At 31.7% G+C, this 26,650-nt stretch overlaps 3 protein-coding genes and 1 pseudogene across 10 annotated transcripts; 1 reads left to right on the forward strand and 3 right to left on the reverse strand.

Moving 5' to 3' along the window:
• Window positions 1-303: 303 nt before the first annotated feature.
• On the reverse strand, window positions 304-1,512 carry LOC145185433 (uncharacterized). Its single transcript, XM_090067912.1, has 2 exons — window positions 1,036-1,512; window positions 304-843 (listed from the first exon to the last, which is right to left on the reverse strand). The coding sequence occupies exons 1-2, from the start codon at window positions 1,510-1,512 to the stop codon at window positions 304-306; spliced, it is 1,017 nt and encodes a 338-aa protein (XP_089924038.1).
• A 3,136-nt stretch (window positions 1,513-4,648) lies between these two features.
• On the reverse strand, window positions 4,649-8,452 carry LOC149880988 (uncharacterized; annotated as a pseudogene).
• Window positions 8,453-10,810: 2,358 nt separating this feature from the next.
• LOC149880989 (uncharacterized) lies at window positions 10,811-12,660 on the reverse strand. 4 transcript variants are annotated; one of them, XM_090069261.1, is made up of 3 exons: window positions 12,398-12,626; window positions 12,234-12,275; window positions 10,811-12,110 (listed from the first exon to the last, which is right to left on the reverse strand). In XM_090069261.1, exon 3 carries the CDS (start codon window positions 11,480-11,482, stop codon window positions 10,892-10,894), a length of 591 nt encoding a protein of 196 aa, XP_089925387.1. In that variant the 5' UTR covers window positions 11,483-12,110; window positions 12,234-12,275; window positions 12,398-12,626; the 3' UTR covers window positions 10,811-10,891. The 4 variants fall into 4 exon arrangements, with proteins under 4 accessions (XP_089925387.1, XP_089925386.1, XP_089925385.1 ...); XM_090069260.1 differs by lacking the exon at window positions 12,234-12,275 and having other exon boundaries at window positions 12,398-12,659; XM_090069259.1 differs by having other exon boundaries at window positions 11,353-12,275; window positions 12,398-12,660.
• Window positions 12,661-15,418: 2,758 nt separating this feature from the next.
• LOC149880990 (uncharacterized) lies at window positions 15,419-18,026 on the forward strand. 5 transcript variants are annotated; one of them, XR_016445784.1, is made up of 6 exons: window positions 15,420-15,952; window positions 16,316-16,480; window positions 16,689-16,879; window positions 17,163-17,204; window positions 17,434-17,735; window positions 17,862-18,026. XR_016445784.1 is itself a non-coding variant. In XM_090069308.1 (6 exons), exons 1-6 carry the CDS (start codon window positions 15,877-15,879, stop codon window positions 17,880-17,882), a joined length of 891 nt encoding a protein of 296 aa, XP_089925434.1. In that variant the 5' UTR covers window positions 15,438-15,876; the 3' UTR covers window positions 17,883-18,026. The 5 variants fall into 5 exon arrangements, 4 of the variants coding, with proteins under 4 accessions (XP_089925437.1, XP_089925434.1, XP_089925435.1 ...); XM_090069308.1 differs by having other exon boundaries at window positions 15,438-15,952; window positions 16,689-16,937; window positions 17,127-17,204; XM_090069309.1 differs by having other exon boundaries at window positions 15,441-15,952; window positions 16,689-16,937.
• The last annotated feature ends 8,624 nt before the right edge of the window (window positions 18,027-26,650 follow it).

Consider the following 26,650-nt stretch of genomic DNA (forward strand, 5'->3'; position numbering starts at 1 on the left):
CCGGCTCCGGCTCCCAGCAAAAACTCGGCTCCGGCTCCGGCTCCTCATAACGTCAATAGAAGAATAAGATTTAAAAGTATAGCTTGCCGTCTATTCATAAATTTTTTAATGAATGAAAAATAAACTATTAAATTTTTTTGAAAAATTAGTCCCTTTCAGATACCCTTTCATTTCGTACTTGCAAATTTATGCCTTTGCCTGGTCATTTCTACAAAATTTTTTCAACAAACTTTTTTAACATCAAATTCCAAATTCAAAACGTTTTCTCATTTTTTTTTTCTGTACACATTACACATTCAAAAGTCAAATGTACTCTTTATTCATTCGAAGAAAAACCATGCTATCAATCAAATCCGATTCCATATGACTTCTTTGGTCTGAAGTCAGAAATTTTAGCCCAGAAAACACCCGCTCCACGCTGACTTGCGTCATAGGAAGAGCAGTAGCAATCTGGCATGCTTTCTGGATCAACTCGGGAAACAGCTTTATTCCGTTCAAAACAGTTTCGCACTTCGAATTTCCATCATCCTTTTTCTTCATGATCTGTTGAGCAAGCTTTGGCAAACTTTGAATAGCCTCTCGGAATTCTTTTTCCTCCAATCGTTTATGACAAACAACGTCTTGTCTGCACTGTACGCATTTTTGCTTCCGAGCACGTTCCATTCGAATTCGCATCCTTTTTCTGGGACTCATTTCCTCGGATTCCTCTTCATTTTCCGAACCGCTTCCAGTACTCTCGCTAGAGTCATTTCCATAACAACCAATTCCACTTCCCTCGATTTTAAACTTCTTTTGTTCATTGAGCTTTTTCTGGATCTTCCACAGAGTGTCTTCAGCAATCAACTGAAATATTGTAAAGTATTTTAAATGTTTTTAAATTTTAAACAAATTATAATCTTATTCTTGCAGTGAGGAAAGTTGAATGTCAAAAAGTAAAGTTAAATGACACAGTATTTTGAATTTCATTAAAATTACGTAACTTCAAATTCCAATTTTCGTTTAAAAAAAAGATAGATTGAAAACTAAGATAAAAACCTGTTGCTCTTCTCCAAGAAGGCATTGATATTGCACATCTACAAAGACAGCAGCACAAAAAAAGGGATTATCGAACAAAAGTGATTCCCGATGCACCATTGAATCCCTGATACTCTTCCCAAAATCAGACGTCTTGAATTCACCAGAGACTAGCTCCTCCTTCAGAATTTCCCAAATGTAAATAAAGTTCCCAGGCGTGAGATCCTGACTCTGGAATTGTTGAGTTGCGACTGCCGGTTTCTCGAGGATTTTTGCAAGTTTCTCTATTTGCTTCCACTCGTAAATTAGAAGCGTAAAGTCACGGGTTTTAAATTCCGCTTCCAGTGCATTCAGGACATCACGCATCTCAAGAAGTCGGTTGAGCATGTTGAATGTACTGGACCATCTGGTTGCATTGTCCATTATTGCAACCTGTAAATTTGAGAAATTTGAGTAATTTTTTTTAAATTTGAATGTTTTCAACATTTGAAAACGCATAATTGACAAATGTTAAATTCAAACTAAAGTTCAGATTCTTAGTAATATTCATTTAAACATTTTTATTTATTACAATTTGCGATTATATTGTATGCACCTTCTTAGTTTTGTGTTGTTTGCAAAATTCATTTGCTTTCGACGTTCGACAAGCTTTTGCTACATCTCGAGCTTTGCCAACCAGAGACTTAATGCCTCGTTTTTCCAACCCGTCTTTAACAGCCAGCTGCAAGGTGTGAGCACCACAACGTTGCAGATTAACGGTGTTCATGTTTTTCGATATTTCGTTGAAGTAAAGCCTCTGCTGTTCAAACACGTCGTCGTCGTCGTTAGTGATATAAGCATCCGGTAGATCACCTTCAACTTCAACCTCAAGTTCTTCTTCGATTTCAACGCCAGCAAGTTCTTCAGCAGACTCGTCAGTGACATCACCTTCTTCATCTGTCTTTCCAAAGTCTCCAACCATTTTCACCATATTCGATCCGTTATCAGTCGTAATTCCGAGGACATTTTCTTTCCTGATGCCATACGATTCCAGCACGCCTTCAAGAGATTCTTGAATTTCTTTTGCCTTGTGTCTAGCATGATTGTCAACTGCTGCCAAAGTTTTGAGAGTGATTTCGCTATTCATGAAGAACTGCACATTTACGCCAAGAAAGCTTCGATTATGTCTTGAAGCTCCGTCAACTTTCAAAAAAACCAGCTTTCCCTGTAGATTGGTTTTTAACTCAGCCCGCTTTTGTTGAGCCAAAGCCATGATTTGACTTCGAGCAGAATCCCGGTTGACTTTCAAGCCAAAATGTTTTGCCAAATCGCCAGTCAAAATCTTGATTCCTTCACTGCTGAATACGTTAAAGGGGACGCCGTTTTGAAGAATCGTCATGTTCATGCCTTTCTTGAAGTCCTCTTTTGAAATTGTGATGGTAACTTTGTTGAGAAAGCGATCGATGGGTGCTTGTACTTTTCTCGTCTCACTAGTCGAACCCTGATTTCCTCCAAAAACGGATGAGGTGCGTTTCTTTTCCTTTTCGGCCTTCTCTTTCTTCAGTTTCTGTTCTCTTGCCTGAACAATTTTTGTCAAAAGTGTCGAATGTTTATTAACAAAATGGCGTTTCATGTTGGCGGTGGGTTTTTTTTTCCGTTTGTCTTTTCCCTCGTACTGCATTTTGAATGTTGCACCGCAAAGTTTGCCGACTTCCTCCCCTACACTAATATCAACTTGACAAAAAAACACGTCATCCTCTTCGCGATAAGCAAACCATTTCAGTTCATCATATAACCTCTCGCCTTCTACGTTATCACTCATAGTTGCAATTTACAAATAACAGAAATTGCGGAAAAATTCCAAATATACATTCAACTTTATACAGTTCAATCTCTCTAATTCGAATTTCCTTAATTCGAAAACCTCCGTAATTCGATTAAATGCAAAGTCACCATGAAATGCGTTTAAGAAAAACCAACTTTCTATTATTCGAAAATCTGTCTAATTCGAACTTTAATTTTTCCCCATAAAATTCGAATTAGAGAGATTCTACAGTATAAATAATGCAGGAGAAGAAAAGAAAAATACAAGATTATTTTTGGGTCATTGAATAATTTTGAAATGAAAAAAAAAATTTTTTTGAGAGCCGGGATCTACTAGTTTTTATCGGCTCCGGCTCCGGCTCCGGCTCCTGTAAAAACTATCGGATCCTCGGCTCCCGACTCCGGCTCTGGCTCCGGCTCTGCAAGCCTGATTATTACTATTATTGTTATTATTATTATTATCATTGTTATTATTATTATTTATTGTTATTACTATTATTACTATTATTATTGTTATTATCTTTATTATTATTATTATCATTTATTGTTATTATTATTATTATTATTATTATTATTATTATTATTATTATTATTATTATTATTATTATTATTATTATTATTATTATTATTATTATTATTATTATTATTATTAATATTATTATTATTATTATTATTATTATTATTATTATTATTATTATTATTATTATTATTATTATTATTATTATTATTATTATTATTATTATTATTATTATTATTACTATCATTATCATCATTAGTATTATTATTGTTATTATTATTATTATTTATTATTTTTGATATTTATATTATTTTTGTTATTATTATAATTATTATTTTTATATATATTTTTTTGTTGTTATTATTATTATTCTCATTACCAATATTATTATTATTTTTGGTGTTTTGTTGTTGTTATTATTATATTAATATATTTATTATCATTACTATTACATTCTTTTACCATAAACTGCTGTATTTACGTTCTTTATCAATTTATTGGACAATCGTTTCTATACAATAGAAAAACAAAAGTTATTACCGTAGCGTGGGGTAATTGAGCACCTTTTTTATAGCTTTTTTTCAAAATAAAAAAAAGCTTGTTAATAATTTTAAAAAGTGAGATAGGTTTTTTTAGTACTACTTTAAATCTTTCTTAGAGGTATGTTGGATTTAAGAAAAAATATAAACCAAAGAAATTATGTTAAAAAATATACGGGTGCGCATTAGGCAGATCCGTTTTTAGGAGTCGGAAAAACTATAACTTTGCCACTTTATTTTCCCATTCTACGTTGATATACAAGACCATTCCAAAAAAAGTTTTAAAAATATTTCAATTTTCCTGACCTCCCTGAGGGTTTGAATATTTTTAAAAAAGTCATTTTTGACCAATTATTCGTTAAATTGCTATCTTAATTGGATCAAAGACCAACAAAACTAATAATTTTTTTTGGGGTGAGTTGGCTCTACTATTAGGAAGGTTCGTATAAAGTTTGAGCTCAAAATAATTAAAATTTCTCGAGATAACACATTTTGAAATATGACCTGGTTTCTTTTAAAGACCTGGTTTTTACTATGTTTTTAATTTGTATTAAATTGTGTATTTATCTAAATACTCTTAAATATTCATTAAAATACTTAATAAAATTTGCATTTAATAAGTTTGTTAAATAAGTAATTCAAATATTGTACTTAATAAAGATAAATAAAAGTAAACTGTTAAAAATGTAAAATACTTTGACTAAAGGTTTTACAAACACGTTTTGTAAATAATATACATAAAAATTCAGTTAAACTTTTCTTATAAAAACTTTTCTTACAGTTTATTAAGTATTTCTTTGGACCAGTTACATTTATAAAATGGAAAATTAACTCTGTGTTCCTTCAAAACCAGTAAAATATCTTGTAACTTTTCCTCTTTTGTTGAATCGATAAAGTCTTTTACCAATTTAATAGCTCTTTCACAACAGTCATTGACACAGACTAATCTCTTTATAAACCTTTGCATATTTTTATAATCAGAATCATGAGTCCACAAATCAGGTGGACTTTCTAACCACTTTGGTAAGTAAGGAACTATTTTAAATATTAGCCAAGAATTTTGACCAACGTAATCATTAAGTTCTAAATTTTCCTTTATTTCTACAGGCTTAAACTTTTTAAGTTTAAAGACTTCAGTTAAATTTGTTTTTAACAACTGCTGAGCAACTTTTTCTTTAACTTTATTGTCTCAATAAAGTTAAAGAAAAAGTTGCTCAGCAGTTGTTAAAAGCAAATTTACCTGAAACTACCCGTAACTTTTTTTGTATCAATGTGCAAAATTAAATAACTTTTTTTACATTTTTCTTTTATTTTTTCTTTAATTAATTCTGATTCATTTAAATATAAATCTTTTCTTATTTTTTCTACTTTTGTCTTTGAAAGTTTTACTTCATTAAGATTGATATTTCCACATCTTAAAAATAATATTAATAATCCTGTCTGTACTCCAACAGAAATTCCAAAACGCCCATAAAATGTTGAAGTTTTTTTGATAAGTTCATTAATATCTACTGTTACTGTCACTTTATTTCATTTTATGTTAGTTGATTGTTTATCAATTTCATCATAGTTATTATATTGAAATTCTTCATTATCAAAATTTTCTAACAAAAACAACTCTTGATTTCCATTAATACAATTGCTATTTGATGAAAATTGTTTTAACTTGGAGTCTTTTGTGGTAGATTCCTCCATTTGCTCAAACTCCTTGGCTTTCCTTTTGCGAAACTCTCTGTTGGAATAAACTTTTTGATATTTTTTGTCTATTTTGTCAATTACCATTGTTCTTGCAGTTTTTTGGTCTTCATAAAACAAAATATCGCATTCTTTTCAATGGATCCATTCGGAACTCCGTCTCGTCGGATTTTTCTCGGTTTTTAGGAGTTTCGGAGTTCGAGAGAAATCGAGAAACCTTGACGGAACTTCGACGAGGTTTTTAGAAAATATCAATTTTTACTCGTAAAATAATTTAATTCTTATTTTATTTCTACGCTGCTTTTACAATAGTTCATGTTGTTTTCAAAATATAAGTGTTCTTGTTCAATATCAACACAAATTTACATCGCAAAGCAATTAGTAATGCACAGTGGGACAGGTGGTGGTGGTGGAAAAAACCTCAAAAAAAAAGCTTATTCTATTCCAAACCATATAATAGAACATACTCGTACTTTTCCATTGTACTATTTCAGAAACTAATAATTCAGAATAATAATTCAGAAATTTGGACTAACAGGTGACGAATGGTGTAGCAATAAGGGTAGAAGATACTACAATTTAAATGTTCATCACGACCGAACATATTGTTTAGGAATGGTGAAATTGCTGTCTCCTAGTTCTGTCGAAACATTAAACATTTTAATAATGCAAAAATTAAAAGAATTCGGTATAGATGATGAAGATGTTGCAGGTAAAACTACGGATGGCTGTAGCTGGATGGTGAAATTGGGTAACTTGTTTAAGTTTCCACATCAAATCTGCCAGAATCATTCAATTCATTTGAGTGTTTGTGATTTGCTATACGCTAAAAAAGGTTGTCGCGAAATTGTGAACAAAGAAACTGAATCGGATATTGAAACAGAAACAGAAACTGATGAAGAGACTGAAGGAGAGTTTCTTATTGACTATTCGGAGAATGAGATTGAATATGAAGAAAATATCGAAAAAAGTCTACAGAAACTTCGAATACTAATTAAGTTTTTAAAATATTCATCGTTTTGATATGAAGTTCTTAAAAGAATAATACACAAAGTTTACGGATCTTCGCATGACAAAGGACTATTGCTCGACAACCGCACTAGATGGAACAGTGTTTTTCAGATGATCAAAAGATTTTTGGATTGCTTAGAAGCTGTAAAAAAAACACTCGAAGAACTAAACTGCTTAAACATGTTTGATGATATTGATTTGGATTTCTTAAAATCGCAGTCTGACTTATTGGAAGTCATTGCTGACGCTGCAGTTCGATTGGAAAAACCAAATACAACAATTTTGGAGTGTGACATCATTATGGAAACGTTAGTAAGGAAATTGAAGGTTGTAGAAACTGACATCAGTTCTAATTTTGCTGAGGCGTTAATCTCCAGATACGAAAATCGTAAAAACATTATGTTGGTATCATTAAGTCGTTATTTGCACAATCCCGATTTTTTTAAAAATAAAAACCAAACATTTTTTTTACGCTTCCAAAAAAGATATTCAAGTTTATGCTGCAAAATTATTTGATCAATTATTTGCAACAAAAGAAAATAGTCTCCAAACAAAATCAGATGATCGCGCTAAAAGCAAACAAGAAAAACCATCACAATCGACATCTTTTTTTGTCGAAATTCAAGAAGTTTTATATCAAAATCAATCAACAGCTAAAAAGCCAAAGAGTCAAGACGTTCACCGATCAGTTAAAAGAATACGAAGTAACTGGTGTGAAATCAGAAGCAGTTTTGAAATTTGAACTAGCCATCCTCAGAATTTAAGCAACTTCCTCGGGAGCAGAAAGAGTTTTCTCCTCGTCTTCCAGATTTGTCACAAAGTTTCGTAGTTCACTTTCTGATGAAATGATAAATGTTTTCATCTTTTTAAAATATTATTTTAAAAGATCTTCAGAATAAATACCTTTTTAATATTCTATTTTTAGTTTTTACTATAGGTACCCCAAGAAGTCTTTATTACAGAGCACCGCGGAAGGGCATTTAACTGAAAGTTCACGCCTTCTTCCTAACCGATGCTGGTTAGAAAGCCATTTATTAGATAAAACTTGTTCGTTAAAAGATTACGATAAGAAAAATATTTAAGTACTAAGGAATATAAAAATATAATTTTTTTAAAAATTTATTATAAATTATAAATCGAAATATATAAAAATAAAAAAATTAAATATAAGAACAATGTTTAATTATCAACTAGATAGTTTAATTTTTTAATTTATAACAAAGTTTTATCGAAGCTCCGATTTTTTCTCGACTCCGAAGGAGTTTTTTCTCGATTTTGGATCCTCTGATTCTTTTGCATCTTTTGATCGAATTCTATCTTTTTCAATTATTTCATAAAGTTTTGGGTGCCCTATGTCAAACAATTCTTTTTCTAATGCCAAAAAATTATTTTCATGGAGCTTTTGTGTTTCCGTTTTTTTTGAACGATAAGATACCAGTTTCTTGTGATGATATATTAATTTGGAAACATTTTCCCTAAAATAAATTAACAAATTTTTATTTGTCATTTTTATATCAATAATTATCAATAATTATGTAATAAACTATGAATATTATTTAAATCGATAGCTACCTAATACTTCTAAAACTAATGTGTGGTATACCACCCATAAGCCACGGTTTTCTAAGAGCAGAAACAACGCATTTGGGCTGATATGTTTTATCATTACAAAGCAGCTCGTGATTTATATCAAGAGGGCAGGATATAATTTCGGTGTGTTTTTTATTTTTATTGAAATTTAGTAATCTGCAGCAGTGATAAAAATATCTTAAAACGTCGCCTTTTGTAGGCAAACTTCTGCAATCAATTTCGTGGGTTTGTCCTAATAAATATATTTCAGTATTTGAACGTGTTGATATTGCCATTTTAAATTTAAAAAGTTACAAACACAGCGCAGTTTCATTAAATAAATTATTGCTCGCTGTGGCTATAACTCCGCATAGTTCCGGCAGAGCAAATTAAAAAAAAAAAAAATTCACTAAAAATTTACTAAATATAAAATATTCAAACCCCTAGGGAGGTCAGGAAATTTAAAATTTTTCAAAAATTTTTTCAGAAAAAGTCTTGTATATCAACGTAGAATGGGAAAATAAAGTGGCAAAGTTATAGTTTTTCCGACCCCTAAAAACGGACCTGCCTAGTGCACATTTACCCCACGATTTGGAGTAAACGAGCACCTAATTATTTTTTTGATAAAATTATCGAATTTATATGTGTGTGTGTGTGTATATATACATACATACTTGATAAATATACCAAATAAAACCATAAATAAAATTACCAATAGGCCAGACTAGGCCATGGCCTGGGCCCCAAAGATCCCCCAAAATCGGATGTCTACAAATTTTTAAATCTTATTACCTTTATATATATATATATATATATATATATATATATATATATATATATATATATATATATATATATATATATACAGCTGCGGACAAAACTACGTGAACGATTGCAATTAGTTTTTTTTAATGAAATTTGCAATGTCTTAAAATAAGTTTATAGTTTAATACTATATATGGTTGGATAGAGCGTTTTTTGCTCTATAAGACTGTGTAAAGTGTATTCTCTAATAATTTGTTTAAAATTAAACATATCTAAATGTTCAAAAAGCATCAAATATTTTGCGCGACAAAACCACGTGAACGATTTATAAAAGCGTCATTTTTGATGCAAATTATATTATATTCACATCGAAATCAGTGCTTTTAAAAATCGTTCATGTGGTTTTGGTATTCTGAGAACTTACAATGATTAAAATTTCTCAAGATTATTCTGTTTAACATCAAAAAATTAAAAAAATTAAACTATAATGGTTCGTCAAACTGATTCAAAAATTGAAAGCTTGGTTTTGCGTTTGCGCAAAGAAGAAAAATGGTCCATTGGGCAAATTGCAGCTCATGTGAAGATGTCAAAAGGTGGAATACATAAAATTATACACCGAGAAAAGAGCAAAAAGATCGTTAAGAAAGGTGGTCGTCCACGTATTACGGATAAGCGGTAATATTCCTTTAATTTTATTTTTTTTAATATTTAATCTTAATAATATTAATGTTAATGTTAATTTTAATGTTTAACATTTTATTTTTTAGTACTGTTCGAAAAATTGTGCGAAAATCTCTTGAGAATCCATATTTGACAGCCCCTGAAATTCGATTCAAAGGCGTTTAAACGAAGGAGGTCTTTATGGGCGCAGACCTGCAAAGAAACGATTCCTTAAGCCCAGGCACGTCAAAGATCGCCTACAGTTCGCTAAAGATCACTTAAACTGGACGGTTGAAAATTGGAAAACAGTTTTGTGGTCGGATGAAAGTAAATTTAACATGGTTTGCAGCGACGCTCGAGGTTATGTTAGGCGTCCAGTAGGTAAAAGATTTGCAAAAGAGTATACAATAGGAACTGTAAAATTTGGGGGTGGCAATATAATGGTTTGGGGGTGTTTCTCCTAGCCTGGAAATGGTCCGTTGTACCGTGTAAACGGTATAATGGACCAACTACAGTACAGGGAAATATTATCTAATCAAATGTTGCCACACGCTTTAGAAAAAATGCCTCACAATTGGGTTTATCAACATGATAATGACCCTAAACATACAGCTTTGACTGTAAAAAATTGGCTCATAAATAATAGCATAACGGTTTTGAAGTGGCCTGTCCAATCTCCCGACTTAAATCCAATCGAAAATTTATGGATTGAAGTTGAGCGACGCTTGGGAGGTCGCAAATTTCAAAAACCGGATGAACTTTTTCGAGCCGTACAGTATGAATTGGAGGTATTACCAAAACAGTTACTAGAAACTCTTGTAGAATCTATGCCAAGACGGTGCAAGGCCGTTATCGATTCTAAAGGCTATGCAACTAAATATTAATGTTTGTTTTTTTTTAGAATCTATTATTTTATGTTAGTAAAATTATTCTTTTACGTTTGTATAATCGTTCACGTGGTTTTGTCGCGCAAAATATTTGATGCTTTTTGAACATTTAGATATGTTTAATTTTAAACAAATTATTAGAGAATACACTTAACACAGTCTTATAGAGCAAAAAACGCTCTATCCAACCATATATAGTATTAAACTATAAACTTATTTTAAGACATTGAAAATTTCATTAAAAAAAACAATTTGCAATCGTTCACGTAGTTTTGTCCGCAGCTGTATATATATATATATATATATATATATATATATATATATATATATAATATACAAATAAAAAATCCTTGCCAAATATATAATTCATTTGAACTAAGATAACAGTATATAGAAAAACATATAAATATATGAAACACACTAATATAAGATTAACGCATATACAAGTCACCAATAGCTTTTTTCAAAAAAGATATGTTGTTTTTTTCATATAGGGGACACGGAAGATGTTTTATGATTGATTTTCTTTCTGTAACAAAGTAATCAGGAACTTGTGGTTCTTTGAAGGAGATGATTCTTGGGTTTGAAGCATCAAAATCTTGCCTAAAGTATTTAATATTCCAAGTGTTATCATTTTCTATATTTACAACTTGGCCTACAAAATGATATGGTGTCTTTTTTCCTTCAAACCTTACAACAACATAAGAACCCTCTGCTAATAAATATTCAGAGGTTGCAACCACTCCAGGATCACACATTCCTTTAGAGCAAAGAGAATTTAATTCGTGGGTGCTTTCATTTAAGTAGTTGTCAAACTTTTTTTGCATGTGTGCTTGTTTTTGATGGAAAAGCGAACCTTCAAGGTCATAATCATCATCATATAAATCACTTTTTTCAGTAAATAAATCTTTTTTTTTTAACATTTCACTTTTTTCTTTCTGTATACTATCAGATTTTTTATCAGAAGCTTCTTGTAGCTTAATATACATCTTGGAGCTTGAAGGTATATCATAATCAATCATTTCTTTAAAAGTATTCTAATTTCTTTCTTGTCTTTCTATATATAAGGATTCATTAAGTTGGGTATTTTTTATTTTGATTAGCTTGTGTTTTGATTGGAATTTAGAAGCAGAAGAATCTGTTGCAACATATTCTTGTGAAACACTTTTTCCTGGTGAAACCTTAACTTTTTTCCCATGCATTACTGCTCCAGGCTTTTTAGCAGAAGCTTCTCGAAGTTCTGCAAGACGTTCAAGAACTAATGGGGATACTAAGTTCTGAGAAGATTTAGATATGTCTGTCCTTAAAATCTTGTCAATAACTTTTTTTCTGTTTAGTGGGTAGATACCAGATGTTTTGAACCCATTTACAGCAAACTCTTGTATGTGATTCATATTAGTCAAGAGATTAAGGAGCAATCTTGGAAAAACAATATATTGTGCAATTGACATCTCCTCTTCCACACTACTTTTGCGAAAACCACTAATATGACACCTTAAAGTTCTGTGTGGTATGTTTAGTAGCCTTGCCACACGTTTACAAGGTTCTCCATCATTAGCAAGTTCGATAGCTCTTTTAAGTTCACTATCAGTGTAAGTTTTGGACTGTTTTTGAGCTGATTTTATATAGTTTCTCACCATTTCCACAAATCTGTTATAAAAAAGTAAAAAATATGAGGTAAAAACTCAAACTATTTGTATTTTTAGTTATAAATTTTATTATCAAAAATAGTATAAGAATAAAAACAAGTAAATTCAAAAGGTGCTCATTTACCCCGTATAAAAGTGCTCAATTACCCCATCTTACTTTAAACACCTATATTTTAAGAACAATTCATTTATAAGACTTGAAAACTTATACAAGTTTACTGCATTATATGTATGGTATACTAGAGAAAAATTCAAAATTCTAAGAAAGTTTTAACTACAAATGCTTACCCTTAGTGTTTCCAGTTAATGGTTTTTACGGAATTCTATGAATCTACACCGTGATATAATTAACTTGTTATCGGTTATTTATTTTCTTTCAAAAGAGCTGTAATTAACAACTTATACTTTCTTAAAGTTACTTTATGTATTTTTAGCTTGAAAATGAACTAAGCATTATTACTAAATGTTTCGTTTGTCATTTAAAATGAATATGTTAACTGGTGCGCGTTTACCCCTTGAAGTGCTCGATTACCCCACGCTACGCTAATATTAGTTCTTTGCGCGAAGTGTAGCGTTAAGTTTTTAATCTCCCAAGCTTGGTTTGTGAATTGAAAAAAATATTATTCGTAGAGACCGCCGATTCGTTACTGTTTATCGGTTTGCGGATTGTGCACCGAATTATCTATGCTAAACGGTTCAAATTACTTACGGATTGATTTGATCCGAAAATAATTTATCGGAAAATAATTCGTTAAAATTTTTTCGGATTATTTTTTCGGATTGCAATCCGATTCGATACTTTCGGATCGGATTGTAATTCGAAAAATTTTTTTCGAATTGGAATCCGAACCGATATTATTTTTACGGATTTATACGGATTCAGAATAAAAAAAGCTTTCGATTTAAGATTCATTTTTATTTATTTATAATATTCAAATTTACAATGAAACGAAATGATTTCCTTGTTAAGAAATAAAAAAAAGTCAAAATCACACTGAAAGTTAATCATTTTCCAAATTCATTTCCTGGCCACACAATGTCTTGAATTTTACTGAGTTGCTTAGTGTTTTCTTTCATATATACCAACATCTCAACCTTTGAGATTGAAAGATTGGTTCTTCTAGAGCTGTATATATTCCCTGCTGTTGATAAAACTCTTTCAGATGTTGATGATGCAGCAGGTATACCGAGGTTTTTTCTGGCCAGCCTTGACATTATTGGGTAAATATACCCAATGGTATTGGGTATATTTACTGGTTTTGTTTCCAGAATTCCAGTACATTTGTATTAGCTGGAACCGGTTTTGAATTAAAAAAACCCTCAATTTCAGCAGAAATGGCTTTCTTGGTGCTTGTTTCACCTCCAGGATTAATGTAACCTGCACCAAACACTTTCTTCCTCAGTTGTTCAGTGAAATCAAAGTCGTCATCATCTTCATCATCCAACATTGAAGGGGAAGGAGTGCTTTGGCTAGCCAAAATTTCTTTTTTTGACAGTTCTTCCATAGCTTTTTTTACTGCAGTTTTGACTACTTCAAATTTTTCCCCCTCATCCACAAAGCACATGCCGTTGCTGTTAGGTTCTAAAAAATGAGCTATAGAAAATTCAATATTCATCAACTCCCCTTCGAATCTTTTGTTTAGATCTTCATTGAAGTAGTGAGCAAGCTCTGATGACACCTCGGTTTTTGGCTTGATTATCTCCCTTGCTAATCTTCCTCTGATGTTGTATAGGCAATTAATAACGGAACAGATGCTAACATTCTTTTCACTGCTGCATTTCTCAAAGAATTCTGAGAAGCCTCTCAGAAGCCGGATGACAGATTGAATAGATTCCACTTCATCATCTGTTGGTAAAAGATCTATGAACTTACAACCTCCAGAAACAGTAGGGTTCGGATTCTTTAAAGAATGCATCGCCGGAAGAAGATCCACCACAGACTCCATTTGATGGAGGTCAGAGTTCCATCTTGTGGGGCATCTCTGTACTAACTTCGTTCTGGAGTTTTTTAAGGCTTTGGCAGCATTAACTAAAGTCATAGCTTTTTGAGAGGACTGGTTGAAGTGACCTACTAATTTTGTTATTTTGTGGTTGAGAATTGACCATTTTGGACATCTTTTATCATCGACAGCACCACTGACAACTAGATTTAGACGGTGGTCCACACACCAAATTGCACTTTGAACCCCAATTGATTTCCTAACACCTGCTTGGACATTAGCTGCACCGTCGACTGTTATCCAGGTTTTGACTCCAAAATCAAGTTCCAGTTTGTTGATAGATTCATTGAGCTTCTTGGCAATATTGTCGGCAGTATGTTGTTCGGGGAAGTAGGACATTTCTACCAAGAAGCGCTTTAATTGGAACTTTGAATCTATATAGTGGAGTGTAAGGCTCATGAAAGACAAATTGGTGTGATCAGTGGTCCACACGTCGGATGTAAAGGCCACTCCATCAAGATTTGACTTGTCTGAATTGAAAATGTTTTTTACTTGTTCCTTGATGAATTTAAAAAGGAGAGGAATGTATTTTGTAGATATATTCTTTGCTGTAATGGCTCTGAATTGACCGTTGGTTGCAGTTCTCATCATCCGGGTGAATGCGTCAGTTTCTACAATAAAAAATGGTTGAGTGTCCTCAATCACCCATTTAGTAATGTCAACAACAGTTCTTATTTGATTGATGTCAGTAACTTCCCATTCAGGTTTGGTAGCCTGTTTTCTGCCTTGCAGTGTCTGTGTGTTGGAAGTACCACAAGTTCCACTTGGTCCAGGCTGTGGCGATACTGGTGTATCTTTTTGTGTTTGTGGACATCTCCTCTTTTTTCCTCTTTCTTGTGTTTGTTCAAAATCTGAGTCTTCAGAGGCAAGCTCATCAAAAATGTCTGGTATTGTTGATTTTTGCTTGTCTTTCCTTTCTAATTGTTTATATAAATTCAAGTGGACTCTTTTCAAATGGTTCCTTAAAGGACTTGTGGTGCTTTTATTGATTAAGTATATTTTGCCACAGGCCTTGCATTTTGCCTTGTTTTCCTCCACATTGTTGAAGAATTCCCAAATATTAGACAGCTTAGGCATCTGAAAAGAAAAAAAAAGTGAAAAAAAAAAAAAAAAGAAACGAATCGGATTGAGTTTGCCATATCGGATCGGACGAATATTTCGGATTATTTATTGAACTTAAAACCCACAAAAACGGATCAGGGGCCAATGCTATAAACATAAAAAACGAAGTTTTTTCCGTAAAACACGAAGTTTTTACCGTAAAAAGCGAAGAAAAAAAAAGTCCATTGCTATAAACATTCAAAAAATTCCGTTTTTAAGATAAAAACTTCGTTTTTAAATCCAATGCTATAAACGAACAAGGGAATCGCCTTTTCAGATAAAAAATGCGTTTTTTCGAAAAAAAACTTCAGATAGATTTTTGATCTCAATTTTAGATATTTTCTTCGTGATTTTTGGCGGCCATTGCTGGAACAACGTTAGCGCTTCAAAATCATTGAACATTCTTTGTTTGTGTTTTTATGTAGATATTTTATAGATAAAACTGAAAAGGATTTTGGTAACTCCATAATAAACTAATTACTTAAAATCTGCATTTAATCGATATTCAGTTCCTTGTTGTTTTTCCTTGTTAGGTTTTCGATAGTAATTTTGGTTAAACAAATTTTTCATAATGTTTGACTAAAGAAAAGTATAAATAGTCAACAAATATGCCATATAATACACAAATACACAACAAAATAATACACAAATACACAACAAAATAAAATGCTGTCTAAAGAACTTAAAATGATACTAGCAATAAAGATTAGAGAAAACAAAGAGGTTCTTCTTGGGAAGCTTGGTATGTTTTAATTAGCAAACTATTTAAATAAAAATATGTATAATTGCATTATATTTTATATATATATATATATATATATATATATATGTATATATATATATATATATGTATATATATATATATATATGTATATATATATATATATATATATATATATATATATATATATATATATATATATATATATATATATATATATATATATATATATATATATATATATATATATATATATATATATAGGTAAGCTTTTTTAGGTATGATTCCTATTATAAAATAATATATTATTATAGAATATTTAGTATTTTACTATATAAGACTATATTATACTATATATTGATTATTTATTTCATCTACTTTTAGGTCCATCTATTACTATGAGGCATAGAAATAGAATTTGGGAAGACATAATGTCACATTTAAATAGTTTAGGGGCAAAAATTGAAGATATCAACCAGCTACGTAGTAGAGAGTGGGATTATTTGCGAAGAGCTACAATGCAAAATTTTGCTAAGAGTCTAAAAACAGGTATAGTTTTGTTATATATATATATATATTTATATATGTCTGTGTGTGTGTATATGTATATATATATATATATATATATATATATATATATATATATATATATATATATATATATATATATATATATATATATATATATATAATTAAATATTTTTGTATATATATATTATATATACAAATATATATATATAATTTTTTTTTTTTTAAGGTGCTGCAGGGAGACAACTAACAGAATTAGATAATGTTGTTTTAGACATTATTGACAGGAATTCAATAAATGTATCTGGAATCAATGTTCCTGATTTTAATATCTCTTTTTGTACAACAGATGATGCATTGTCATCCACTCCCAACCAACTTTCCACTCCCACTGCCACCCTTTCTTCATCAAGTAAAGAAGTAAACTTTACTTTGAAACAATCTTCTGATACAGCTTCTTTTATTTCGTCTATGTCTGGTATATTTTTCTTTGTTGGTTAAGACTAGTTGTGTTATAAAATACACACACATATATATATATATATATATATATATATATATATATATATATATATATATATATATATATATATATATATATATATATATATATATATATATATATATATTTCTATAGTTTATAGAGTTAATTGATTGTTTATATTAGATGCAAGATTTGATTGTATGTCCTCCCCTAATTTAGACAATACCACTTTTGTTAGTGACAGTTGTCAGATACTTCAAGGTAATGCAATTTATAAATTAATTTTTTTTAAATCTCAGTTGTTTAATTTAGTTAATTGTAGGTTTTAGACTTATAATTATATAACAGACAACATCAATTTGTGCTTAATTTTTACACAACTAGTATTTCCAAAACCATTAAAAACTTCTTATTTTTAAAGGAATCTAAACCACCTTTCTTATTATTTTAGTTAACTGATCTTGTTTTGACACCTAGAATTAAATTTTAGATTCAATTCAAAATAAACCATCAAGGGGGGCATTAAAAAAATTAAAAAGAAAACAAGCTAGAGAAAGTCTCCTGGTAGATGGAAGTTTTAAAAAATTGAAAGTAAGTGTTTTACGGTTAGAAAAAGAAAGATTAAAAAAAGAACAAGAATTAAGAGTAAAACTTCTGAAATTGGACGTTGCTCTCAGACAACAGCAAATTCGAAAAGAAAAGGCTTTAACAATATATTACACAACAGCAACAAAGCTAATGAATGAGAAATTGCAACCTTCAAACCAGCAACATTTTGTAAATACAGAAACGGTATTTTAAAATTAATTTGTAATAATATTTAGTATGACTTTATCATTAACAAATTTTTTGTATTTAGTATAACTTGTAGCTTGTATTTAGTATAACTTTATCATTAACAATTTTTTTTTGTTTTAGGAGGAAATTCTTGAGCATTAAGAGAAGAGCTACATCATAATTTTATGTTAAATTTGGAAAAATTTGTATAACTATATTTAAACATTCACCTTGAAGGTATTTAACTGTAAAGCCATGACCAATTACATTTTTTAGTAACAATAAAAATATAACTTCAACCTGAAATTGTTCTTGTTATTTCATTTTTTTTTATCACCATTACCTTACAGTAATAAGTTCTGTAAAACTTCACACAAACATTAAGACCAATGCTGTTGCGATGTGAAATAGATACAAGCATCACAACTATATATAACTATATATAAGGTATTGCATTGGCTAGTGGTTGATTTTAAAATTTAAACAAAACAATATCTTTCATATTTTAAATTTATTTTGTAATCTAGTTTAATATTAATACGATCATATCTTAATTTTATGCTATTAAGCATTTTTTACCTTTTTAAAATACTCTTAATAAGAATTGCTCCTAACAACAAAAGCTAACAAATCTCCTAATTTTTTTTTAAGCGTGTTCTATAAAAAAACAAAATACACATACTATATAAAAACAGATATAAACATATATTTTTATGGTCTAATATTTTATAAAAATTTCTTGCATTTATTAAAAAGTCATTGTGTGAATTTTTTTCCAATTTTAATTCAACTAATTTAGGCACAAATCTATGATCCATGTCCAAACTATTTTGATAGATCCTATGCTCTAGAGCAAATTGTATATGAATTTTTAAACAATACTTTTAAGTAAAGTAGTTAAGTAGCTGTAATCGTCTATTCAAAGCTCCATCATTCTGATTTTCTTGAGCTAGATTTTCATCAGCTTGTTCTTCTTCGCGTTCTTCAAAGTCATTACCGTTGTCTCCATGTTGAATACACAAGTTATGGATAACAAATCCACACATGATAAGCTTAGAGGCATCTTCGACCTTATGCAAACGAATTCCAGTTTTCAAAGCATAAAACCTGTTTTTGACAATGCCAAAACATCGCTCAATTATGTTTCTAGTTTTTCTCTGTGCTTTGTTGAAACGTTTTTGAGCTCCGTCTGGATCACCAGGAAAAGGTGGAATTAACCATTCTCGACATGGGTACGCAGAGTCAGCCAAAATTACAGCTCCATTAAATGGAAGCTCTCCAATTTCAAACTTGTTCCATAGGTTACAATTTCTTAGAACCTAATAGTAGTAAAATCACAATACTTAAATTTACTGTAAGTTACATTATAATACATTATATTAGTTAGTCTAAGTTACATTTTAATTAGCAATCATAATAGTTCAAATAGTATGTTCAATATGAACATACCGAAGAATGTCACGTACTAGTTGAATACCCAGCATTAGTGAACTAACAGTTGTAAAATATAACTTAGTGACAGGCTTACATGACTACTAGGATTAGCGGATTCTGGGACATTGATATATTTTTGTATGCATTGATATTTTTTTGTATGCAATATCGATTCTAGGACATTGATATATTTCCATACTTAAGGAATTCAAGATGGCGTCGTGTTTTAATTTTCTGCAATCATGAATTGTGCATTCTGTCACATTGTGATTTATAGAAATACCGCATCAGTATTTTTATAATATAGTGATTTGCTATAGTTAATGTTTTCAGGATGGCATTGTGTTCCGAGTTTATATTTAATCATCATGTCCGAAGAGTTGATCATAGTCCATAAATGTAAAGCACGGTTTTAGTTTGTAGTGTCCAAGGGCTAGCGTGTGAATTCCGTCTTGCAAGATGTGTCTTTTGTCATCGTTAGCGCTGAGTGCGACTTTGTTGATTTCTTCGGTGTATATGTCATGTTCATGTGATCGGATAACGTTCATGGTTGCATGCTTTTCTGTCTTATTCATTAAGCAGTCGTAATAATCTTGATGAGTGATGTGTTTATTAACGACTTTCTTTTTAACCCCTTTACATTTTTTGTGTTCATCTTTAGCGATCTTGTAAGAGTAGAGTTTGGGTCGAAGTCCAACAAACTCTTTAATTTGCTTACCTGCAGTTTCATCTTTGAACTTGCCTATAACCTTTTTATTTTTAAACCCAAAGTCAAATGCAAAGTTTTGAACGGCAGGATGGTCTTTTGGAAATTCGCTCGTGTCAAATTTAGCTTCAATATCGTTAGCAATGTCTTGATAAAAATCCTCCGTTTCGATTTCATAAATGAGCGAGTCAGTATCGGTCATGAGAAGTTTTGCTCGATCTCCGTATTTAGGTTTGATATAGTCGTAATGATGCTCAAACATGAGAATTTTGCTTATGTCTAGAACGCTCAGTCCTAAGTAAACAGGCTTGTTGTAAAAGAGTTTTGTTCTTTTCATATGAACTGCAGTAAGGTTTTCATCAAAAATGGTATTTCTATCATAATTAGACTTTCTTGACAATTTCAAGACTTCTTTTCTTGTGGTGATTAGTTTAATATCAACATGCTTTCGAATATTCTCCATGGTTTTTCCAAAGACAGAGTTATTCATGAGTTTAAAAAAGTCCTTTTCAAACTCGTTTTTAGCTTCTGCTCTTAATGCAGTGTTGAGGTCAATGTATTGTTTCATGAAGGGTTCTTCTTCAAAGGTGACACCTCGATGAATTTTGGTAACGATCAATCCAAGTCGTTCATAGAGTTTTAGGTTTTCATGATAAATGATGTATTTTTCCTTGTTGTTTAAATTAGGAACGAGCTTTTCTACTTTTCCAATGGTTAGTCTTTCAGGAGCCAAAGGATAGTCGTTGTGTAAATCGTGTAGGCTTTTGGGATAGGTTAAATCAACTTCGAGAATGCAAGGCATGGATTTCCAATTTAAAAGTTCATCTTCAGTCATCCATCTGAATCCTCTAACAGGAAGAGGTTTGCACATAGCCCATCCATATAAATTATTTGCGTCTAAATACTGAATGAATTTCGAAGGTTGTGAAGGATCATAATCACTCATGTACTGGTTGTTAGCAGTTCCATGTCGTTTGCTGATCATGCAAATTCCACCGCGTATCCCTTTTTCTATCATATTAAGCATATCAATATCAGACAGAAGCTCTAACTGAATTCCAGTGAGTTTTAACATGGCATCCCAACCCAAACCAGGTGAGGTGTAATACCAAGCAGGATCAAGCTTGTAATAGGTACGGCACACGTCTCTGAAATTTTCAAAGATATCAGCAAGTATCAGCACGTCTGACTTGTTGTACAGTTCTTGGTAATCTTTAAATGTTTTACAATCAAATACCTTCCAAACGTTTTGAGCATGTGCATAGTCTTCACAGCTTATTCCCTCATCATTCAGTTTGGAATAGAATGATTCAATAGGAGGCAATTGCGTTTCGGAGAACTTTTCAATCGAGTCCACCCAGTCATAAGGGTAAATACCTTTTTTTCTTAATAAATCAAACTTTTCTCCAGAGTAATATTGAGCAACGTTTTTGCATTGATCGTTGTTTAGATTTTTAGCTAAAGCGTCCAAACTACCAGCCATGAATCTGAAGCTGTCAATAAACCTTAGCTCTTTCCATACTTCCTTTAGTTTACCTTTCTTATCAGTAAATTCTCTCACTTTGATTTGTTTAGAGAAGCTGATATATTTTTCTTCATTGTTGGGTATACATTTTAATTTCCCTCCTAATTTCTTGATGAACAAATGACTGTCATAGCCGGACAAATTATGTAAAATGATGGGTATGAATTTTGGAAGTTTATAATTCAAGTTGCATTTGTTATGAGCAGCTCCTCGATACTTTCCAGTTAAATGACAGTGATCCCACACTTTGTCACTGTTAAGATCTGATTCACAAATATGACATAGAGTTGCAGTCTCAAAATTCTTTTCATCCTCATCCGTTACCACTTTCTTTTTTACTATATCAATCTTGTCAAGAATCTTTATAAGGTCAGCTTCAAGCATGGTTATAAACTTTTGAGCTACATCATCCTCTTCGCTTTCTGCTGTATACATGACAGGTTCTCCTTTGTAAAGGTTATCGTCAAAGCATTTGATGTAATAGCAGAAGGAGCTTGGAACGTGCTTTTGATATTGTTTGGTGTACGACTCTTTCGAATTCGGTGTGCAAGTGTTAAGAGGTTTGATGAAACTTTCAAAGTCTGCATAAACAACGTATGGAACCCTCATAGACTTGTTATAGTTTTTAAACTGAACGATCGTTCCTTCTTTAGGAAGTTCGATTCTTACTGAGGAGTTATCATAACAATAAGGTTGATGATATTGAAGCTTTTCTTCCTGGTCATAGCCTTGCAAGCAATTTCTACAATAATGTTGTTTTCTTTTACCTTTTGATGTTTGTGTAGACAATAACCTGCTTAAACTTTTAATAAGACAGTAATGGTCAGTGTCTTCGTTTGAAATAAACAACAAATCAACACAGTGCTTTCGATCTGTAAATTTAGATATTTGCAAAGGATAAAGTTTTTCATTTTCATACCCAAAGACGTTAATGTTAATGTCAGGATTATTCGCTTCAAACTTTTTAATTTGAGTAGTCTTTACAGGAAATTCCATTCCATCCCAATTCAGCTCTTCTGATTTTAAAATAAGATCATTGTCAATTCTTTCGTTATGCGTATTTTTTAAGTTCAACGCTCGAGTGACTGACCATTTAAAGCATTGATTGTCCTTGTTTTCCATGTTGATGATAGCCTTTTTGTCTTTCAGCTCTTTAGACAACTCAATATAGGAAGAACCGCTGATAGGCTCGTAATCAGTAAAGTTAATGTCCATTCTTAAAATCTTAGATATAGTGCAATTAGATCCTAAAGCATTGTATTTGACACTACTTTCCAAGACTTTTCCTTCCATTTCACCCATGAGCTCTCTTACATTTGTAGTTGCTAGAACAATCTCTGATCTTGATGAAAAGCTTGCTTCCCGAGTCACTTCTTCACCAGTCATCATGCTTACAGATTTCATTTCACACGTTAAAATAATTCTTACCTTTGTATTTCTTTCCCCTTCCATGGTTTGAATGGCAGACTCTCTCACCAAATTAAAAAAGGATGCAAGGTCTTGATATCGAGAAGAAGGTCTATAAGAAAATTGTCTCACAGAACCCTCCGCTGAATGTTCAGTCATTTTAAACTTTACTTTAATTGGCTTTGGCAAGGGCTGTTTGTATACTGTTTTTGATACAAGCGATTTGATGGACTTTATTTTTTCATCGATTTGTTTTGCTGATTTGCTTACCTTCTCCTTGACTACTTCAGGAACGTAGGGTTCTATCCATTCTTTAACATCATTAAACTTGGTTTTAACATACGACGCCACACTTTTTGCAACTTTTGTCAGAGTTGAAAATAAAGGTCTTGGTGCAGGAACCGGTCTAGGTGTAATAACGTTTGTTGAATCCTCGACTGATGTATCAAGAATAGAGGGTTCATCTCTTGTCGTCTGATTTTGCAAGAGAGTAGAAGGCTCGAATGAAATCAAGTTGCTAGACCTCGGTCTTGGAGCTGTCACAGGTCTTTTAGCTGCAGGACGAGGAGCTGGCACAGGTTTTTCAGAGCCAACAACAATCCTTACTTTTGTCGGTTTTACAGAAACTTTTGTAGGCTTTATAGAAACTTTTACAGCGGGTCGAACAAACCTCACCATGGTAGGTCTTTCAGGCAGCGGTCTTGCCTCAGTCGTTCGTCTACGAAAAGCAGCAGGAGCAGAGAAAACTCTAGGAGGCTGCAAAGCCATTATAAGTTCTCCCTTTCTGATTTTAGAGTATCCTCTTATTTTTTGCCCTTTGGCAATTTCTTTTAATTCTTTCACCGTTTTACTTTCCATTTTTATTACGGAAAGATTTTTGTTTAAGTCACTTTCAATTTTTCGCTCTTTGGCGGTAGTTTTTGCTTTTTGCTTTTTAGCATCAGTTTTATCACCCATTTTATTAAGGGAAAGAAATTTTTTTTCGGTGCATTCAATTTTTCGCTCTTTAGCAATTAAATCTGGTTTTGAAGAATAGATACTCATTTTATCTCTGCCGTGATTTTCTTTAAGTCAATTCAATTTTTTTAAATCTTGGCACACTTTCAGCATATTTTCTTCTTCGAAAAGTTTTTACCGTTTTTTAATTCTTTTCGCGGGAGAATTAAAAATTTATGAAACAAGATAATTGGCAAAAATTTCGCTTATTGAGTCGTATACATGTGCTTGACCCATTTCATCAAATCTAATCGTATACTTTCTTCCCCACTCGTCATGTGCAGTAAATTCACATCCAACCGCATGAATTTCTTTTTCTTCATCAAACAGATGCGCACGACCCATGGTATCAAATTCAATCACATACTTCCTCTCCATCTTTTATTTATGTCAAGAATTTTATTTAAGTCAATTTTTTAACATGTTAAAAGTTAAAAAATCAATTTTGCTGCTTTTTACGTTTTTCAAGCTTTTCAGAATTTAAAAATTCAATCTTGATTCCATTATCCACCTTTCCATCTCGACGCTCTAAATATCTCCATCCACGTCCAGTTCCTGCCATCGCTTTGTAAAGAGACTTGTATTCAGTCACCTCACCCGTTTCTATGTCGGTTATTCTCACAGTGATGGGTTTTTTCTTAACTAAACTAAGCCATTCCCATTTTGGATCAACAGGTTTTTTTTCTTTTGGAGGAAGCTTTACTTTTTTTTCTTTTGCTCTTTCTAAAATCTCATCTTTACTGATCAAGTTGTTTTCAACCGCAAGCATCATCAACGTTATTAAATCATCTGCTGTTTTACTAACGCCGTTTTCATTCAACAAATTTTTCAAATACGATGTTGTATATCTCATTTTATTATACCAAGATTTTTGTTTAAGTCACTTTCAATTTTTTCCTGAAAAGATATCTTAATAAACAGCAGTCATGTTGGTTCCGTCTGATTCAAATTTAAGCAGTTTGTCAGAGATCACCACTGCAAAAATAACGGTATTTGCAATAGTTGAAGTTCGAAATTTAAGGTTTACCACTATTTCAGCTGTTTCCGACGCCACTCTTTCTTTTTGCTTGCTGATATCCACAAAGAACAACGGATATAATTTTATATATTCAAGCAAGCTTAACCCAGATTGACAAACAAGTTCATTTGTGCCGTAATATTTTTCATCAAAAGAGAACGCATCTGAATAAGCCATAACCACTCTCTTTTCTCCAAAATTCAAGTCGTAATTGTAATTTGGATACTTTATTCCATTAACAGTCACGTAAAAATTGCTAACATCACAATGGTCGAATAGTGACGGATTAACTGTTTGACTGGAATTTCTGTTTGTCTGAAGTCCAAACAAAATAAATCTTGGAATGCTTTTGTCAGTGACTCTTCCAAGCGACCAGGTAAATTCTGTTTGACCGGCTGGAATAAGCTGTCTTTCACATCTGTTTGATTTATAAGCCACTTGAATGGGAATTTTTTGAGCTATTAAATTCATGAAATCAGTCTTTTTCGAAATATCTAATTCAACGCGAGGCATATAAAGTCTGAATTTTTTAAGGTTGATCATTCCTGCACTAACACTTTCCGCTCTATAAATTGCATCATCGCATTCTTTCTTTGTAAAGGTGATGGTATGTCTAAACCCATAAACAACTTTGTCATAGGTTTCGCAAAATCCAAAAATGTGCTTCAACGGAATTTTAAACGAAAAAGCTCCAACAGATGTAGTGTCTGCAAACAAGTGGTCTCGTCTAACATTGAATCCTGAATTTCCAACAAGATTTGACGTATCCATATACCACATCTGTTTTAATCCATCAGCAAACTGAAATCCATAAGGATATTTCATCAATCCAAGTATAGTGGTGGCTGGACCTGGATACATCACTCTTTCCACTTGCTCTCCAAACAAGTAATAAGTCACATCATTAAACAAATACATCAAAGCGTTGTTCACCAGTGCAATGTTGTCTTTAGCATCGTAAAAGGTTCCATCGCTCTTTTTCAACACTCCTTCAATAAGAATGTAAGCTTCTGATGGTACTGTTTGAATCGATTGACAGTCAATCTCAAAAGTAATCGTGCTTGAAGAATTTAAATCGAGATTGGTTGGAAGATACTCAAAAAAATCAACTTTTTCAATACCAATATCATACTCTGGATTCTCAGTCACTCTTAATCGCTCAGTATTTATCATTTTTATATAATAAAAAAATTATTTAATTCATTTAAATGTCTCTCATTGCAAGTCATGCTATTTTCATACCCTGTCCCATTTTCACCAGGTCTTGAATTCGAATCGCGTTCTTTTTAGACATTTTATTACTTTGAATAGATGAACCAGTCTTTAATTTCTCAATAGTCTTTTTACCTTTGTCAATAGCCACATCTCTAGCAGTGGAAATGGCTGAAAGGGCTAACTCTGTCCCAGCAGATTTTGCAGCTGTAATCGCTTCTTGTCCAATTTTACTTGTAGCAGCATTTTTAAGCAAATTCACTGTTGCTTTTGACACACTTGACGCAGCTGCTCTTTTTATGAAATTTTTAATCATGTCTACAATACCACCTCCACCAACAACGTTCTTTTTCACATATCTTCTTTTGTTCACAATGAGCATTTTTTTTAAATAAAACAATTTTTTTAAATAATTTTATCAATAGTTCTCATTAACGATTTATATTCCTCTTTATTAATCTCCCCCTGTCTCAACAGCTCATCGCAAATAGCAACAGCCACATTTCTCGACTCTTTATTCCCAGCATGCCATGCAGCAATACTCAATTCAAGCTTTCCCACCAACGCATTAGGATCGCTTGGAAGTATAATCACACCACGACCTTTTTTACCTTTTTCAATACGCATCATTT

Source organism: Hydra viridissima, unplaced genomic scaffold (assembly GCF_058129835.1).
Source record: "Hydra viridissima isolate aposymbiotic clone 2 unplaced genomic scaffold, HvirCarnegie_v1 scaffold_12, whole genome shotgun sequence".
NCBI lineage: Eukaryota > Metazoa > Cnidaria > Hydrozoa > Anthoathecata > Hydridae > Hydra > Hydra viridissima.

Coding starts and splice junctions, on each gene's coding strand:
- LOC149880990 (XM_090069308.1), top strand. CDS start 15,877: ATGCTGTCTAAAGAACTTAAAATGATACTAGCAATAAAGATTAGAGAA. Junction 16,481..16,688: donor TGCTAAGAGTCTAAAAACAG/GTATAGTTTTGT, acceptor TTTTTTTTTAAG/GTGCTGCAGGGAGACAACTA. Junction 17,736..17,861: donor ATTTTGTAAATACAGAAACG/GTATTTTAAAAT, acceptor TTTTTGTTTTAG/GAGGAAATTCTTGAGCATTA.
- LOC145185433 (XM_090067912.1), bottom strand. CDS start 1,512: ATGCGTTTTCAAATGTTGAAAACATTCAAATTTAAAAAAAATTACTCA. Junction 844..1,035: donor TTCTTGGAGAAGAGCAACAG/GTTTTTATCTTA, acceptor ACAATATTTCAG/TTGATTGCTGAAGACACTCT.
- LOC149880989 (XM_090069259.1), bottom strand. CDS start 12,100: ATGGTGAGAAACTATATAAAATCAGCTCAAAAACAGTCCAAAACTTAC.